Here is a 17275-nt window from a genome sequence, read left to right as displayed (position 1 = left end):
CTAGTGAAAGTACCAGATAGGAGGGAGAGCCACAGAGAGAGAGAGAGAGAGAGATGATTAATTGCGGATCTAAGGCTATGCTTACAACCCTTTGTACACACACACACCAACACACACAATTCAGGTCAGGGCTGTACACTGGGGACCGGAGAATTGATCATCGAGGCAATGATTCCTTCAAAGGATTACCCCTAGCGAATGAAAAACTCACGGGAAGTAAGCCGATCTTTAAATGTTCTTGACCACTCGCAAGCTCCTTCGATCTCTTCCACCTGTTTCTCCACTGCCTTTGATTTAGCATAACAAAACTTCCACTGCTGGGCAACATGAGAGAGCCAATGTAGAGAAGTTCCACCCTCACCCATCGCTCTCAATCCACTCTCCTTCACTTCCTTCATTCTTCTCCTCACTGCTTCCCCTTCCTTTTCCATTACCAACCTTACCAGCTTCTCTACCTCTTCCCTTCCCACCACTTTCTTCGTCGGCAACTCCTTCGTCCTCACCGCCACCCCTACTTCCTCCTCCAGCATCGCCGCATTCATCTTCTGCTCCGCATACAGTGGCCACGCGATCATCGGCACTCCGTTCACCATGCTTTCCAGCGTCGAGTTCCACCCGCAGTGTGATAAGAACCCTCCAATCGATGGATGGCTCAACACCTCTCCTTGGGGGGCCCACATGGGCACAACCAATCCTCTCTCTCTGGTTCGTGTCAAGAACCCGTCCGGCAAGTACCTTGACAGATCATCGTGCCCTTCTGCGCCTCCGCCCAATGCGGTGAAGAAAGCCCCGTTCTTCCCTGCCGGTGGACGCACCACCCAAACAAATCGTTTCCCACTCATCTCCAACCCCAAAGCCAACTCGGTGAGTTCCTCTTCCGACAGCGTTCCGCCGCTCCCAAACGATACGTAAATCACCGATTCCAAAGGTTGTGCATCCAGCCACGCCATACATTCTGCACGTGATTGGTCAAAAGGTGGGCCCGGTGATATCACTATTGGGCCCACAGGATAAACGGGCAAGGGCATGATCCGACGTAGGATTGGATCCTCTCGGAGGGCTCTGAGTGTTTTTGGCTCTAAGTCCTCCCACGTGTTTATCATTATCGCATCTGCCAAGGGCAACATGGACCCCATATTTACATATCCGTCATACTGGTCGTTCTTCCGGTCCATCATGGGGTCGACCAGATCCTCCGCCCGAATCGGCTTGCAACTTGGGACGCGAACCGGCTCCTGCATGTCCACGTATTCGCCCTCTATCTCCTTATGCAGCGTAGGAACGTACACCGTCAACGCCAAGAAGGCTGCCGTGGTTGGGATGTAAACGTATTTGGGGATGCCTAGCTCTTCTGCGATGGGGAAAGCGTTGGTTCCAAACATTTCTAGGACCAGAACAGTAGGCTGCGGTGACATGGCAACAAGAGCGGCTCGTAAGGCTGGCATGGATTCTCTGACAATGATGTGGATACGGCTGATGAAGGTTGTTTGGGCAGTGACGAAGGGCGAGATATCGGGCGGCGAGAGGTGTACAATGCGGATGGAGGAGGGTAGGTGTAGGGAATGAAGGAGTTGGGATTGGGCAGTGGGAGCTGAGGCTGAGGCGACGAAGATGGTGGAGTTAAAGCCGTGAAGGGAGAACAAGCGCTTGGAGAGGGCTACCAGAGGGACGAGGTGGCCCATGCCGGGGCTTGCAAATAGTGCCACTTGCAGATTTGGATTTGGGAAGTCCATGGCTACTTGATTGTTTGCTGCAGCTGCTTGCGGTTATTGTGGCTTTAGGGGAGGAGGGGGTGGAAGTAGAGAGGTGGGATGAGCGATCAACTCTGGCTGGGTTTCTGTTATATAAGTAGAAGAAAGAAGAAGCACTAGCTACTATCCAGGCTATAAATTTTTCCTTTGTACAAGTTTGGGTTGAGGAGACCACTTGGACAATCGTTATCCAATTAAAAGTGACGTGGACTCATGTTGAAGTGGTGGTATTTATTGGGGTTGTCCAAGTTGTAACCTAGATAGTTGGGGTGAAACAGGGTTGAGACCACTTGGACAATTGTTATCCAATTAAAAGTGACGTGGACTCTTTAAGCGGTGGTATTTATTGGGGTTGTCTAAGTTGTAACCTCGAGGTGAAACATGGCTGGGTTGGACTGAGTTTCTTAAAACTCCAACCCAATCCTATCGGGTTTACTCTTAGGCCCAAACCTACTTGGCTCAGGGTTGGGCCGAGTTGATCTTGGTTGGTCTTTTTTTTTTTTCTACAAAAGGTTACAAATGTTAAGCCTATGCTTACGAAAAGTGGGGAGGGGGGGGGTAGAGAGATGTCAAGACTATGGTCAGCCTTTGTCCATTCCTAATCCATAAAATTGTAGTAAGTGAGATTGTCAATCTGTTTATAAGATAAATATTTTAATTACCTGGCATCACCACATCTCCCAAAAACTGGACAGGTCAAATTTTAGCCAAATTCTTCATGGTTATTGTATCCAAAATTCCTATCAATACATGATAGGAAACACAAAAACAGACTATATAAAAAAAAAAAGGGAGGGTGAATAATTTGGCCATTTGGTCGTCTTAGCTCAATAGATAAGAATATATAATTTGTATAATGCATAATGTTGATTGAAGTCGAATAAATAACATGTGTAACACATGATGTGGACCTTAAGAAAGAAAAACACTATTACTAGACACGATAATAGATTATAACTAAAATTGGGCCAGGTTAGGTTGCATCGAGCTGACCTGACCAGGCTTAGGTCTTTAATCAGGCTTAGTCTAACTCTAACTGGGGTTGATCCTTGTAATCAATATGGGCAGGGTTTGACCTCAGGCAGATTCGAGCGTTACGAAACCTACACCCCTTTAACGTATTTTTCAACAATTCTAATATCCTCTGACAAACACATGATTGGTGAGAATGAAAACTAGAAAGTAAAATATCTTGCATTTATTAATATGGCTGGCCAGTCTACATCCGTACTCACACCATGTCAGACGGACCGCACTCCCATTCAAAAATCGTCACTAACCACGATGTAACTAGTGGGTCCCATCTCTTAATTCCTCATTAGTAAAAGTACAGTAATAAATCCTTAAAAATAATAACAATAAATTGCTATGTGAGACTCTCCTATTTATTTACGGCTGTAAGATTGACCCAGTCAGCTTAAGTTGACTTCGATTCGCTTATAATTTGAATATATTTTGAATTAAGATTTTTAGACCTAAGGGCAGGCTTCAACACAGGTGATGAAGCCTACCAAACAGGAAAAAAAAAAAAAAAGTATACTTGTACGATATAAGTTTGGCTCTGGAAACTCAAGTTCACCAGGGCCTGCTTTTAGTTTGAAACTATGTTCTTCATTAAGATTTTTAGTCTTGCGGGCTAAGTTATAACTTAAATTTTATGGCTTTGAATTAGGGTTGGATCATGCTAAGGTTAAAACCTCAAGCTAAGTTTAATTGAAAACTTATGTTCAATTTTATATCCAATTGGGAACCTATGTTTGAATCTAGTAATTTGAACACTTACTGCATTGCTTCTTTTGTCAAGATAAGTATCCAGTAATTTTTGGAATGTAGACAAAGAGTTAGGGCCCGTTTGGTATCGTTCTAACAAAACGTTTCTGGAGTTTTTTCGTTCTATTGGAACGAAAAAATGGAATCTTCTGTTTGGTGCACTTATGGTCCGTTTCTGTTTTTTTGGAACAATAAGTGAAAAAAAAACTGAAAAAACGAGATTGGACGGAACTCCAAAATGGAGTTCCGTCTTCCCAGTTTCGTTCCATTTTACAAAAAAAGAAGAAGAAATTTCCGATAAAAATCTAAAATTTTAAAACACCATTTTTTCGTTTAAAAACTGCGTTTTAATACAGAAACTGAAATTTTCGTTTTTTAAACGAAACGGCGTTTTTGGAACAGAAACGATACCAAACGGACCCTTAGACTTAGAGCCAACGATAAAACTAAAACAAAAATGTAAAATATTTTGCATTTATTAATATGGCTGTTTAGTCTACATCCGTACTGAAAATCTGTTAATAAGGCTTGCTCTACATCTGTAAAATCTGTTAATGAGGCTCATGTCAGACGGACCGCATTCCCATTCAAAAATCGTCACGAGGTAACTACTTACCAGTGGGTCCCATCTCTTAATTCCATATTAGCAATAGTTAAGAAATAAATCCTACCAAAAATGAAAAAAAATATAGGTAATAAATTGCTATGTGAGTGTGGTTGTGCTTGTATATATCCTATGTTCTTAGGGCTGCAAGTTTGATTAGCAATAGTACAAGTAATAAATCCTACCAAAAATAAAAAAAGTATAAGTAAAAATTGCTGTGTTTTTTTTTTTTTTTTTTTTTTCATATAAATTACTTTGTGAGTGTGGTTGTGCTTGTATGTATCTTACATACTTAGGGTTGCAAGTTTGACCTAGTTAGTTCAAGTTTTCCTCGACCTGCATTTAATTCAAATATATTCTAGTGGGCGGGTTATAGCTTAAAATCTATGGGTTTTCTTTATAGTTTAGTTGAGTCAGAGTTGAGATCTCAAGCTAGGTCCAATTAAGAACTTATGTTCAATTTTATATCCAATTGGAAACCTATGTTCGATTCTAGTAATCCAAACACTTATTGCACTACTTTTGTCAAGATAGGTATGCGATAATTATTAAAATGTAGATAAGAAGGTAGGTTTAGAGCCAACGATAAAGTTAGCAAAGACATTTCTACCACAAGTGAGTAACCTTTTTCCAAAGAAGTGCTAAGAGCTTACTTGTTTGTTGTCTTTCTTAAGTTAGGCGATGAAAGGAGTGAGGGAGTGAGGGAGTGAGGGAGTGAGATAGAAGTTTCAGTGAAGATTGTAAAGTTAAAAGACAAGTATCAAAGTTCGAATAGAAGAGTAATAAAGTGAAGGATGTACATGGCCCTTATGAAAGGGGACAAGAAGAGGAAATAAAAACTTTTAAGGAGAAACTATATAGTAAAGACAATCAATAAAGAGTTCCATTAGATGTTATCTCTGATGAACAAACGCATGCTAGTAATAGATTTATAGTAGAAACAAACAAAACGGTAACGGTAAAAGATCCAAACTATTATAGCTTCGGTCAATATTAGTTAGGTCTATGAATGAGAGCCTAAAAAATGGCATACTACTGGATATGAATACTCAATTCTTGTACTCCTCTCTAACAACTAATGTGTTGACCATGTTTCATAAGTTATCAAAATAAAATTTATTTTTCCAACAGCTGAATGGGTGAGGTTAGCACTTTTGATAGAAATGTTTCCAAGATATAATTCAATAATATGAATAATCATAGGCACTCTTTGGTATTATATATGGAGCTTATTTCTATTTTAAAAAAATTGAAACAAATAGATCATGAGTCATTTATGTGTTTTGGTAAAAAATTATTTTTGATCATTTTTACGCTGAACTTTGATGAGCACGTGCTCATACATCCCTAAATCAAGGGTAAAAATACCATTTCATTTTCATAGAAGGGGAAAACGAGTAGTAGAAGAGAAGTGAGAGATAGTGAGACATGGGGCTTTGTTTTGTTTCCCCTTCCCATGCGGTTCTATTCCAATTTGTGTTTCTTTTGTTTAGATTAGACAAATCTCTTACACTAGAGAGAGATTTTGATTGATCAGATTTGCTTCTTTGACGACCAAAAAAAGAGAGAGAACAGAGAGAGAAGTTGCAATAAGCGGGACATAGAAAGTGGAGAAAGATAATTATAAGGAAGATGGGTGAAGGAGACATCTCTTCACCCATTTCTTCAAAAAACCATTCTGCCCTTACTTCATAGAGCTGGATACCAAACCTATTTCTTATTCATTAGTGTATTATGGCAGTAGTTACTAAATGATTTTTTTAATTTGATAAAAAAAAAAATGGTTTTAATTAACTATTTTTGTTAAATAGGAGAAGAAAAAAATTTAATACCAAAAAAATCCTGAGAGAACAAATTTATTAGTTATCTCTGTGACTCAATGTCAACAGAAATTAGTCTTCACTAGGTTTTTTTTTTTTTTTTACGACAAACTTGTCCGAAACCGTAATAGTATGTACACGACAGGGATGTAGGTGGGTAGAGTCATATTACTTAACACCATCCTTAAGATCGTTTGCAAATTGGCCATTTAAGATAAAACATCTCCAATGGTATACCCCAGTACTCAAGTACACTCATCTACTGTGGCCTTGTGAATACTTCAGAATGGTCCTCATATCAAAAGAGAACTCTAGTAAAACTATCCGCAAAACAAAAGAAGAAATCATACAAAAGCAATTGAAGGCTGACTACCCCTTCAATTATAGAGGGGAAGTACCCCACAACATATATACGTCTGATTGACTGCGGATCAAGTCTTTGTACAATAATCATTTTTGTATGGTGTTTGATCCACGCTTAAATTCTATTAAAAATAAAAATCAATTAAGAGAAAAGAAAGAATAAGTAACATCCAAGTGTAAACCAAACATCGGGAATGATTTTCGTACAAGTACATGATTGGGACTCTGGCTGAACTGATATAACAGTAAGAAATGAGTGGATAAGGAACCTTTCACCTTTCACCTTTCACATAGCCGTTCTATGTTTTTCTTATTCTAGGGATGGATTGTAAGCTGGGAACCGAAGAATTGATCACCGAGGGATATCTAAGTGTTGACTGTTGATGAACACTCATGATCAGCTCCATCTGTCTGTCCTTTTATCCTGGCCCCAGTCTTTGCTTTAGCATTACCAATCTGCTTCCACTGCTGCGCGACATGAGAGAGCCAATCCCAAGAAGACCCACCCTCACCCACAGCTCTCAACCCACTCTCCTTCACTTCCTTCATTCTTCTACTCACCGCTACCCCTTCCTTATCCATCACCAACCTCACCAGCTTCTCTATCTCTTCCCTTCCTACCACCCTCTTCGTCGGTAACTCCTTCGTCCTCAAACTCACCCCTACTTCCTCCACCAGCATCGTCGCATTCATCCTCTGCTCAGCGTACAGAGGCCATGCGATCATCGGCACCCCGTTCAACATGCTTTCCAGCGTCGAGTTCCATCCACAGTGTGATAAGAATCCACCTACCGATGGATGGCTTAAAACCTCTACCTGCGGGGCCCACATAGGGACAACCAATCCCAGCTCTTGGGTTCGGGATAAGAACCCGTCCGGCAAGTACCTTGACAGCCCAACATCTCCATCTCCGCCGGGGTTGAAGAAAGCCCCGTCGTTCCCAACCGGGGGACGCACCACCCAAAGAAATCGTTTCCCACTCAACCCCAACCCCAAAGCCAGCTCAGTGAGTTGCTCCTCCGATAGCCTTCCGGCGCTCCCAAACGAAACATAGATCACCGATTCCAAGGGTTGTTGATCCAGCCACGCCAGACACTCTGCACGTGATTGGTCACAAGGTGGGCCCGGTGACAACACTATTGGGCCCACTGGATAAACCGGCAGAGGCATGATCTGACGTAGAATGGGATCCTCTCGAAGGGCTCTAAGTGATGTTGGCTCTAAATCCTCCCACGTGTTTATCAATATCGCATCTGCCAAGGGCAACCTGGTCGCCCTATATAAATAGTGGTCATACATGTCGTTTTTCCGGTTCATCATGGGATCGACCAGGTCCTCCACTCGAATCGGCTTGCAACTTGGTATGCGAACCGGCTCCTCCATGTCCACATACTCGCCCTCTATTAACTTATCTAGTGTCGGCACGTACACCGTGAACGCCAAGAACGCTGCCGTGGTAGGAATGTATAAGTATTTGGGGATGCCCAGCTCTTCCGCGATGGGGAAAGCATAGGTGCCGAAATGTTCGACTACCAGGACAGTGGGCGGCGGTGACATGACAGCAAGAGCAACTCGTAAGGCTGGGATTGATTCTCTGACGATGATACAGATACGGGAGAGAGCGGCTGTTTGGGTAGTGACGAAGGCGGAGATATCGGGTGGCTAGAGATGGACGATTCGGATGGAGGAGGGGAGTTGTAGGGAATGAATGAGTTGGGATTGGACAGTGGGAGCTGAGGCTGAGGCTGAGACGACGAAGATGGTGGAGTGGAAGCCGTGGAGGGACAACAAGCGCTTGGAGAAGGCTACCAGAGGGATGAGATGGCCCATGCCGGGGCTAGCAAACAGTGCTACGTGTGGATTTGGCTTTGGCAAATCCATGGCTACTTTCTTCCAGCTGCCTCCGCCTCCGCCTCCGCCTCCTGCTGGGTTTCTGTTTTATGAGTTTTTTAGTGTGGTTCTTCGCTCTCCCTATTTATCGTCATCACCTACCCCATCTCTAGGGCTTCAAATCATTCTTGGTGAGTGACATAAGGATCCAACAGCTGACAGGCCTGCCATGCACCTAAGCGGTTGGAGATGATTTTGTGCCCCATCTCACCCCACGAGGGTCCAAAGGTGTTAGAACAACCTTTTTCAGTGGGAGTGTGGATTTGAATTCACACTGTCTCACTTTCTGTCATTACGAGCATGAAAAAGATATATTTGAAAACAGAAGTATAGACATTGGGTACTCACACGTGGAACCAAATGGTGATACGAAATTCTAATTATAGTGTAAAGTGAGAAACCTTAGGAGGTGTTTGGTTCGGTAAATCTTTGGGATGACATTCTTTAGAATGATAATTCTTAATTTTTTGAGTTATTTGGTTCTACTGGAATGATCCTCATAAGTGAGCATCCTACTTCCCATGAATGACCATATTACAAAGGAATGTGGATTTGAATTCACACTGTCTCACTTTCTGTCATTACGAGCATGAAAAAGATATATTTGAAAGCAGAAAGATAGACATTGGATACTCACACGTGGAACCAAATGATGATACGAAATTCTAATTACAGTGTAAAGTGAGAAACCTTAGGGGGTGTTTGGTTTGGTAAATCTTTGGGATGACATTCTTTAGAATGATAATTCTTAATTTTTTGAGTTGTTTGATTCCACTAGATGACCCTCATAAGTGAGCATCCTACTTCCCATGAATGACCATATTACAAAGGATGTGTGTCAAATCTGAGTTTACCTCAACACTTAAATTCAGATTTGAGCAACATTTTTACCACTTAGTATAAAAGGAGAAAGCGGAAAGACGTTCTCTACGGAAATCAATATTTCAACCCGCGAGAAACATGTACTAACCTCAAGGCAACCAAACGATTTTTCAGAAAGAAACATAATTCAGAAAAATGTCTATCAAAAGATTGACATTCATATCCGATACATACACCATTTGATTTACCGAACCAAACACCCCCTTATGTAACGAGACTCAACAGAGGAGATAACAATCGTTAGCCTTAATTTTTTTCAAAATTTTTATAATTCTCTCCCACCTTAGCACACAAGGTGCTCAACACTCCACTCACACGACCCTCTCTATTCCCCTTGCCATCGTCTTTGTTGAGGATTGGAAAATAAGATTCATTCGAATAGCATCAACGCATCTATTTGCTGTTTCAATTCAGTTCCATATACCTGAAACATGATGGGAGAGAGAGAATAAAAATTTAAAGAAAATAATGAAGGAATCGCATCAAAAATTGAAAATCAGGATCCCATACGAGGGGAAGAGAGAGGATCACGGTTGTGGAAATTGAAAATTGATGGGTTTTCGTTTCCTCCGTTGGGTCATGTTTCCTTAGGTCCCACTTCACACACTGTCTCGAGTAGATAGATATATGGACACTGTAATTACATTGCCCATCTGGGCAGCTTATCTGGACTCAATTGATAGTGCGTGGGCCCCACAACTATCGATTGAGAATTTCTTTCCTTCGTTGCATTGTCAATAGATCGATCAGAGTATTATTTTCCAGATAACAATGCGGTGTGTGTACGAAAATCTTGTACCAAAATCTGTCTCATTTGCTATCATTACATGGAGAATATTCAAAATCTTATACCATTTATTATCGTTATATGGTGGCAAAGGATATATTTGAAAACAAAAAAAATAGATATTAGATGCTCATTTATACAATCATGGTTTCAAGTATTGATATTGATTGAGACTAATCCCCAATCGTTGACCAATCTGGATTGATTATTTGAGAAATAAAATAATAAAAAATTAATATTTAAAAAAAATGATAAAATCAATTGATACCTACCGATCTAATCTAATCTGAATCAATATCAAATAAATATCAGTAGACACTAATACCGTCCCGAAATCCATGCATACAACCAATTGATTGTACAGACTGCAAATCCATTATCAATACTTTTTTTAAAGTTACTTTTTCATTTTTGGGGTAAGATTTCAGCTGCACTTTTTCTTTTTGGGGTAAGATTTCAAGTAGTTGTTACTTTTTCTCCTCATAAGAATATAGGATGGGACGAGGATTACATGAATTTTTTTTTTTTTTTTTTTTTCTGTTTTTGGGTTAAGACTTAAGAGGAGGGACTACAAGAACAATAATTAAAAAAAATGGTGAAAAAGTGATATGACTCATGTTCATGCGGTGACAAGGATTGCCACCTTCCGATATTAATTTCATGGAGTAAAAAACGCCACCGAGTCGTACGCTCTTGTCCATTTCATGCCTCAAATTTTCACAATTGTGAAGAGGGAATTAAACAAGAATTGAATGATTAAGAATTTAATAGAAGTTTTAAAGAAAAAATCAGATTCTCAAATATAAGGTGGTGAAATGATATTGGCATAGGGGTCATACAATTGAATACCCATGAAATTAAAAATATAAGGTATCCACCATTGAATACCCTATACGTACGTGGTATGATTGCATTCATACAATTGAATATAGGGGTCAATGGTGCCTCCACCATTGAATACCCAGGTACGTATCCTCATTGGTCCATATTGGCATAGGGGTCATACATGTTAGGATTTTTATGTGGACTTAACTAATACCGATTGATCCATTGGGCCCAAGAAATTATAGACCCACTCTGATTAGGAAACTCCTAGCTCTTTCCATTGTGAGAGTGGAATAGGGTTTTAGGGATTCTATTATAAATAGAATACTGACGGTTCCTGCAGCCATTACTTTACCTAATGCCTTATTGATTTTGGGAGCACGGCTTTCTCACAAGAGCAAGTGCACAGAAAGAAAGGAAACCCTAGAGTAAGAGGTTGCAGAAGATCTCAGTAGAAGGACTCCACTTGCGTAGTTCGTCATTGTCATCTTCATGGGAGTAATGTTTAACCATATGGGACAGAGGTTCATGATCTATGTTCATGGGACACAGGTACTTCTTTATTCCCATTTATGGTTCATGTCATGGTTGTCCCATTGATTATTATAGATATGGTAAATCTATATGGTTATGTATTTTAAGATGGGATACTTTATTGTTCTTGGTTTAGGGATCACACCTATGATTAATCTTTTATAATTGTTGATGATTCTTGTATTCTAAACACTATAGGGTTATTCATATGTTTAATATGGTAAAGAATCCCCAACAATACAATCATGTAATCATGTAGCATTTGCTCCCTTGTATTTTGTATAGAAAAATGGTTTTTCTATCATAGAGTGTGGTTAGCTTATGCTAGTATTTTCAAGGGCAGATCAGGTTCATGTACGAGAATATACGAAAACGGTCTTAATTCGTGAATATAAAATTAATTTTTTCCCTCTTCATTTAATAGATTCTATATCCACTGATCTACCTGATTCATTCATAATATTTCCTGTGTGTATCTATATTATCCTTCAAACAAAGGGTAAAGATGTTTTTTTACATGGGGAAGAGAGAGATTCATGAAAGCACCATTGTAGCGTATGTCACGTTTCCAGATAAAGTTCATTTTCATTTCATATATATCTTCGCCTAAGGGATAATGTTTCTTATCCGATTTCCTAGCATACCTTAGCAACTCCCTGTGTTTGTCTCCCTTATGACTCCGTTTTCGTATCAAATAACATATCTATGGTAAACACAATGAAAATGTACTGATGTTTATTTTTCCCAACTGGGGCAGTGCCTCGTACGGGGAGCCGGAAAGTTTTATCCGGCTAAGTGTATACCACGTACACAACTGTTCCTTTTTTTTTTTAATCTCCATAACTAACACAATGTTTCCATATCACTGTATTACAACGAGGCAATTCAAAGAAGAAATCCATCAAGTCTTAACAGTTCATGACCACTAGCTCACGAGTTGCATCGATCTCTCCTTCCTGTCTCCTCTTCCCTGCCTTTTCTTTAGCATGCAAATAACCAATCTTCCACTGCTGCGCAACATGAGAGAGCCAATCCCAAGATGACCCACCGTCACCCACCGCTCTCAACCCACTCTCCTTCACTTCCTTCATCCTTCTCCTCATTGCTTCCCCTTCCTTTTCCATCACCAACCTCACCAGCTTCTCTATCTCTTCCCTTCCCACCACCCTCTTAGTCGGCAACTCTTTCGTCCTCACAGCTACCCCTACTTCCTCTTCCAGAATCGCCGCATTCATCTTCTGCTCCGAGTATAGCGGCCACGCTATCATCGGCACTCCATTGACCATGCTTTCCAGCGTCGAGTTCCATCCACAGTGTGATAAGAACCCTCCAATCGACGGATGGCTCAACACCTCTAACTGTGGGGCCCACAAAGGGACAACCAATCCCACCCCTCGGGTCCGTGTCAAGAACCCGTCCGGTAAGTACCTTGACAGCCCATCACCTCCATCTCCGCCATCTCTCCCAGCTTTGAAGAAAGCCCCGTCCTTCCCAGTCGGCGGACGCACCACCCAGGGAAATCGTTTCCCACTCAGCTCCAAGCCAAAAGCAAACTCAGTGAGTTGTTCCTCCGACAGCGTTCCGCCGCTCCCCAACGATACGTAAATCACCGACTCCATGGGTTGTTCATCCAGCCACGCCATACACTCTGCACGTGATTTCTCGCCGGATGACCTCACTATTGGGCCCACCGGATAAACCGGCAGCGGCATGATCCGACGTAGGAGGGGATCCTCTCGGATGGCTCTGAGTGTTGTTGGCTCTAAGTCCTCCCACGTATTTATCATTATCGCATCTGCCAAGGGCAACGTGTTCCCCATATATACATAGTTCTCATATTGGTCGTCCTTTCGGTCCATCATGGGGTCAACTAGGTCCTCCACCCGAATCGGCCTGCAACTCGGGATGTAAATCGGCTCCTGCATGTCTACGTACTCGCCCTCTATCTCCTTGTGCAGAGTCGGCAGGTACACCGTCAACGCCAAGAACGCTGCCGTGGTAGGGATGTATACGTATTTGGGGATGCCTTGCTCTTCTGCTATGGGGAAAGTGTAGGTTCCGAACATTTCGACGATCAACACAGAGGGCTTCGGTGACATGGCAGCAAGAGCATCTCTGAAGGCTGGCATTGATTCTCTAACAGTGATACTGACACGGGAGACGACCGCTGTTTGAGCAGTAACGAAGGCTGAGATGTCGGGCGGCGAGAGGTGGACGATGCGGATGGCGGAGGGGAGGTGTAGGGAATGAAGGACAGTGGTAGTAGAGGCTTCAGTTGAGGCGACGAAGATGGTGGAGTGGAAGCCGTGCAGGGAGAACAAGCGCTCGGAGAGAGCTACCAAAGGGATGAGGTGGCCCATTCCAGGGCTTGCAAATAGTGCCACTTGTGGATTTGGATTTGGATTTGCCAAGTCCATGGCTTCAGTTATCGTAGTTTTTTTTTTTTTTCGCGGTGCGCGGGGACGTGGAGAGCCTGGGATGCAGCAACTAAACTATGTGTGGGTTTCCGTTTTATAAGTAGGAGAAAGGAGGTCTGGCATTCGAGTCCGGGACTCCTCGTCACTCCTTGCATCACATGGACACTAGATATATTTCAACTGTTCTATTGAATGAGATCACATGGACAATCACTATTAGGGTATGTATGTAACTCGCCAATGAGATTTTTCCAACGGTGTTGAGAAGGACACATGGACAATGAAAGAAAAAGGTGACGTAATATTTTTTGGTAAGGATTTTGTGGATCATATTCTTCTTCGAGAATGTTTCTCTTCCGATCTGAATTAATGAGTTTGATAAATCTTCACGCTCATAAACGTGCATAAACATCCTTGGTCGGTGGATATAATATTTATTTCTTCTCTCTGCATTTAATAAATGTCATATTTATTCGCTGTCATGTACCTCACCCATTATAAATTTTATCTCCACCATAATTACGGGTAAAAACGATTTTTATACAAGGACATGATTCGCTCACATGTAACTCGTCCATTGTGTTGATTATTTTTTTAATATTATACTCGAAGCCCTAAGCTGGAGATGGCAACAAGAGATGACGCATTAATTTGTGAGTTCCGGGTTGCCTTCTGCGAAAAAGAGGGCGTAGGGAAGGTTAGAACAAAATTCCGGCCCCACTATCTTCCAACTCAATTATTGTACTCGATTTTTTTTTTTCTTCTCTTTTGGCAATTAAACCATTATTGTATTTGATTGCAATAATAAAGGAGGGATTTGATTCTATCAACTCCACCGACTTTGTCCATGCTCCAGGCGCCAGGGGACCCCACTTTTATCTTATCTTGAAGGGAATGGACGGTATGGGATGAGATGGGACGGGACGGGACGGGAGCAGGGAGGAGGAAAAAGAAAGTGGATCAAGTTCATGTACGAGAATATGCGAGAACGATCTTAGTCTATGAATTTAGAATCAATTTTCTCTCTCTTCATTTAATAGATTCTAAATCCACGGGTTATGAGCATATGAAAATGTACGTGAACCTAATCCGTTCATGAGGGAAAAAGGGGTGGGGTATTAGGGTAGGGATGGGTGGGTCAGGTTATTGGAGAAAACACTAAAAGATAAAATTAGGAATATATAATAATTAGAATATTCAAATGCAATATCGGTGAAATGTGAGCTAAGAACCATGTTTATATTCTTAAACAACTAAGGTTTAAGTATTAGAAATGTGGGGCATTTCAATTCCGAACGTTGAATACCTTATGTGTAATTGAGGTACCTGAAGTGTCATTTATCCAATAAAGTATAAAGCTTGATGAGTAAAAAGGTGAGTGTACTACTTGGGGTTGAAATCGTCTGCAATTTCGATCTCGTACAATTCCGTGCAATATCACCTTCAGGTGGTGACACGTGTATTGATACCAATACAATGGTCCAGATCTGGTACAACTAATAAAACATTAAATCAGTGAAGAGGCATTTAAATCAGATCTGGACCATTACATTGGTATCAATACACGTGTCACCCCCTGAAGGTGATATTTCACGAAATTGTACGAGATCGGAATTGCAGACGATTTTTTTCCGTACTATTTGTGAAATCTCTTTTATTTTGTATGATTGTGTGGGTGGAAGTACATACAGAATAATAGAGAAGATTCTCTTTGTATTCCTTGTACGTGAGTAATGACATGATGACAATGTTCTCTCTCTATTAAGGGAAAAAGGAAATGTTCTCTCTCTCTCTCTTTTTATACACGTTATACTACAAGAAAAAAATTGTTTTTCTTAACAAGCGGTATCAAAGCGAGATCTTGAAATTGTGTGTAAAAAATGAAAAAAAAAATACATACAATATGCATGATAACTTGAATTAGAGCAACCAGATGATTTGAAAAGTGAATATGCACTTGCTATACTGTAAGGATTTGTACGTCTTGAAGAAGGTGATATGATGAAACTAAAATAGATGACTATTGTCGAATGAAAGATCTTGTATAAAAAACCATTCGAATTATCCTACATTTTTTGAATTACACTGTTTTCCATCATGTACCTATAGAAATTGATACGTTCACCATAAAAAAAAAAATTAAAAGAGTTGTACGAAAGGAAAATTGCTAACAAAAGCTTTGTGATATGTGAACATAGAGTATAGAAAAAGAAGATCAGTTGTAGAATATTTGAATGAGACGTAAAGTATTGTGGATTAGCTCTCCTCCATGAACATGGCGTTTGACGATGAGTTACTAACCCTATTATTTTTCAACTCATTATCCAACAGTTGAGAGACAACGGTCATCTCTTAGCAATTCTACACCAGATGGGATGCTCTCAGTGGGTCAAGTGATATAAAGTTTGTTAATGAAGAAACAAGAAGAAAATCTTTGGATTCACCTCAACAAGAAGGAATTGTCATTGAAAATCAGAAGGAAAGTCAAAAAAACCAATCAAAGAAAGATATCACATACTAGGACTGCAAAAAATAAGAAAATATGAAAAAGAAAGTAGAAACCTAAAATAAATTCAAAGGAAGCAATGGAAGAATTTGGGTAAGCTGGTTGACTCCAAACTCAAAGATCTAGTCAAATATTTGAATAAGGATTAGGTTATGAAGATGTAAATGTGTTAGGCATCAATTTCTCTTGGTAAAAACTAGTCTTTGTATTAGATGCTAAGTTTATTCATTTATTTATTTTTGTTAACCAAGGTATTCGGGCCAACTTACGTGTACCTCGATAAATCCTCGGGGAGATTAGCACAGCAATCCATCACTACGGTCTCCACTTAGATCGAGCATTCTCCTCAAAGTATATGTCTTAAACTCACATGTGTGACTATGATTGATTGATTAATGTACACTACTTCATTGAAGAATACTATATTTTAACCTTACTATATTTAACAACTACCCTAAATCATATTGATCTAATTAAACATAAGCTTTTTAAGATGATACTTTAAATAACCCTCATGCTTTAACTACATTAATTATCGTGCTTATATACTTTAAGTAACCCTTAGCATTTCTTCCCAAGAAAATAACTATATAGGCATGCTTATCTAATTAACTACGCTACGTTTGGAATCTTTCTTTCTGGGGGCCTAACTTTCAATCATTCTATCTCATTTCACCATGCGTTATATCATCAAAAATATTTTCCAAACACTATCCAATGAGAAGGAAACCAATCACAGATTTGGCAAACTTTTTTGGTAAAAAAGTGCAAGAAGTGGTGAAGCTTAATTTGGCAAAGGTCACACCATTGGTTAATACTTGGTCTTTAGATGATGAAAACATTTAATCATCATGTTAAAACCGGCTCTAAAGTTTATACCATCAATAATAAGAATGCGATGGAATTTTGGTAGCATTTAGGCCACGGTAGCAACTGTTCTATAAGGAGCTATGGGATTGATAGAAAAGGCTCTTTGTCACGAAGGACTTGTTAGCAATTGAATCAGAAATGGAAGATCAAGCCAAGGGTTGGTTTAAGCGGATATCTTTTTTCTTATATACTGAGTCTTCTGCAAGAAAGATATCGAGATTGCGAGGTCATTCTATTGTCATCATCAAGAGGGATG

General features: G+C 40.4%; 3 protein-coding genes across 3 annotated transcripts; all 3 read right to left on the bottom strand.

The window, feature by feature from the left end:
- Positions 1-33: 33 nt before the first annotated feature.
- LOC122070723 (anthocyanidin 3-O-glucosyltransferase 5-like) lies at positions 34-1468 on the bottom strand. The gene has a single exon (XM_042634933.1). It carries the CDS (start codon positions 1443-1445, stop codon positions 192-194), a length of 1254 nt encoding a protein of 417 aa, XP_042490867.1. The 5' UTR covers positions 1446-1468; the 3' UTR covers positions 34-191.
- A 4747-nt stretch (positions 1469-6215) lies between these two features.
- On the bottom strand, positions 6216-8278 carry LOC122061781 (anthocyanidin 3-O-glucosyltransferase 5-like). The gene has a single exon (XM_042625250.1). The coding sequence runs from the start codon at positions 7863-7865 to the stop codon at positions 6675-6677; it is 1191 nt and encodes a 396-aa protein (XP_042481184.1). The 5' UTR covers positions 7866-8278; the 3' UTR covers positions 6216-6674.
- Positions 8279-11935: 3657 nt separating this feature from the next.
- LOC122058591 (anthocyanidin 3-O-glucosyltransferase 5-like) lies at positions 11936-13804 on the bottom strand. The gene has a single exon (XM_042621228.1). It carries the CDS (start codon positions 13641-13643, stop codon positions 12135-12137), a length of 1509 nt encoding a protein of 502 aa, XP_042477162.1. The 5' UTR covers positions 13644-13804; the 3' UTR covers positions 11936-12134.
- Between the last annotated feature and the right edge of the window lie 3471 nt (positions 13805-17275).

Source organism: Macadamia integrifolia, chromosome 2, assembly GCF_013358625.1.
Source record: "Macadamia integrifolia cultivar HAES 741 chromosome 2, SCU_Mint_v3, whole genome shotgun sequence".
In the NCBI taxonomy this organism is placed as follows: domain Eukaryota; kingdom Viridiplantae; phylum Streptophyta; class Magnoliopsida; order Proteales; family Proteaceae; genus Macadamia; species Macadamia integrifolia.
The sequence above is the reverse complement of the archived record's forward strand: the minus strand, read 5'-3'. Positions and strand labels throughout refer to the sequence as shown.

What these genes read in the sequence shown, in the direction of transcription:
- LOC122070723 (XM_042634933.1), bottom strand. Translation starts at nt 1,445, where the DNA reads ATGCCAGCCTTACGAGCCGCTCTTGTTGCCATGTCACCGCAGCCTACT.
- LOC122061781 (XM_042625250.1), bottom strand. Translation starts at nt 7,865, where the DNA reads ATGTCACCGCCGCCCACTGTCCTGGTAGTCGAACATTTCGGCACCTAT.
- LOC122058591 (XM_042621228.1), bottom strand. Translation starts at nt 13,643, where the DNA reads ATGGACTTGGCAAATCCAAATCCAAATCCACAAGTGGCACTATTTGCA.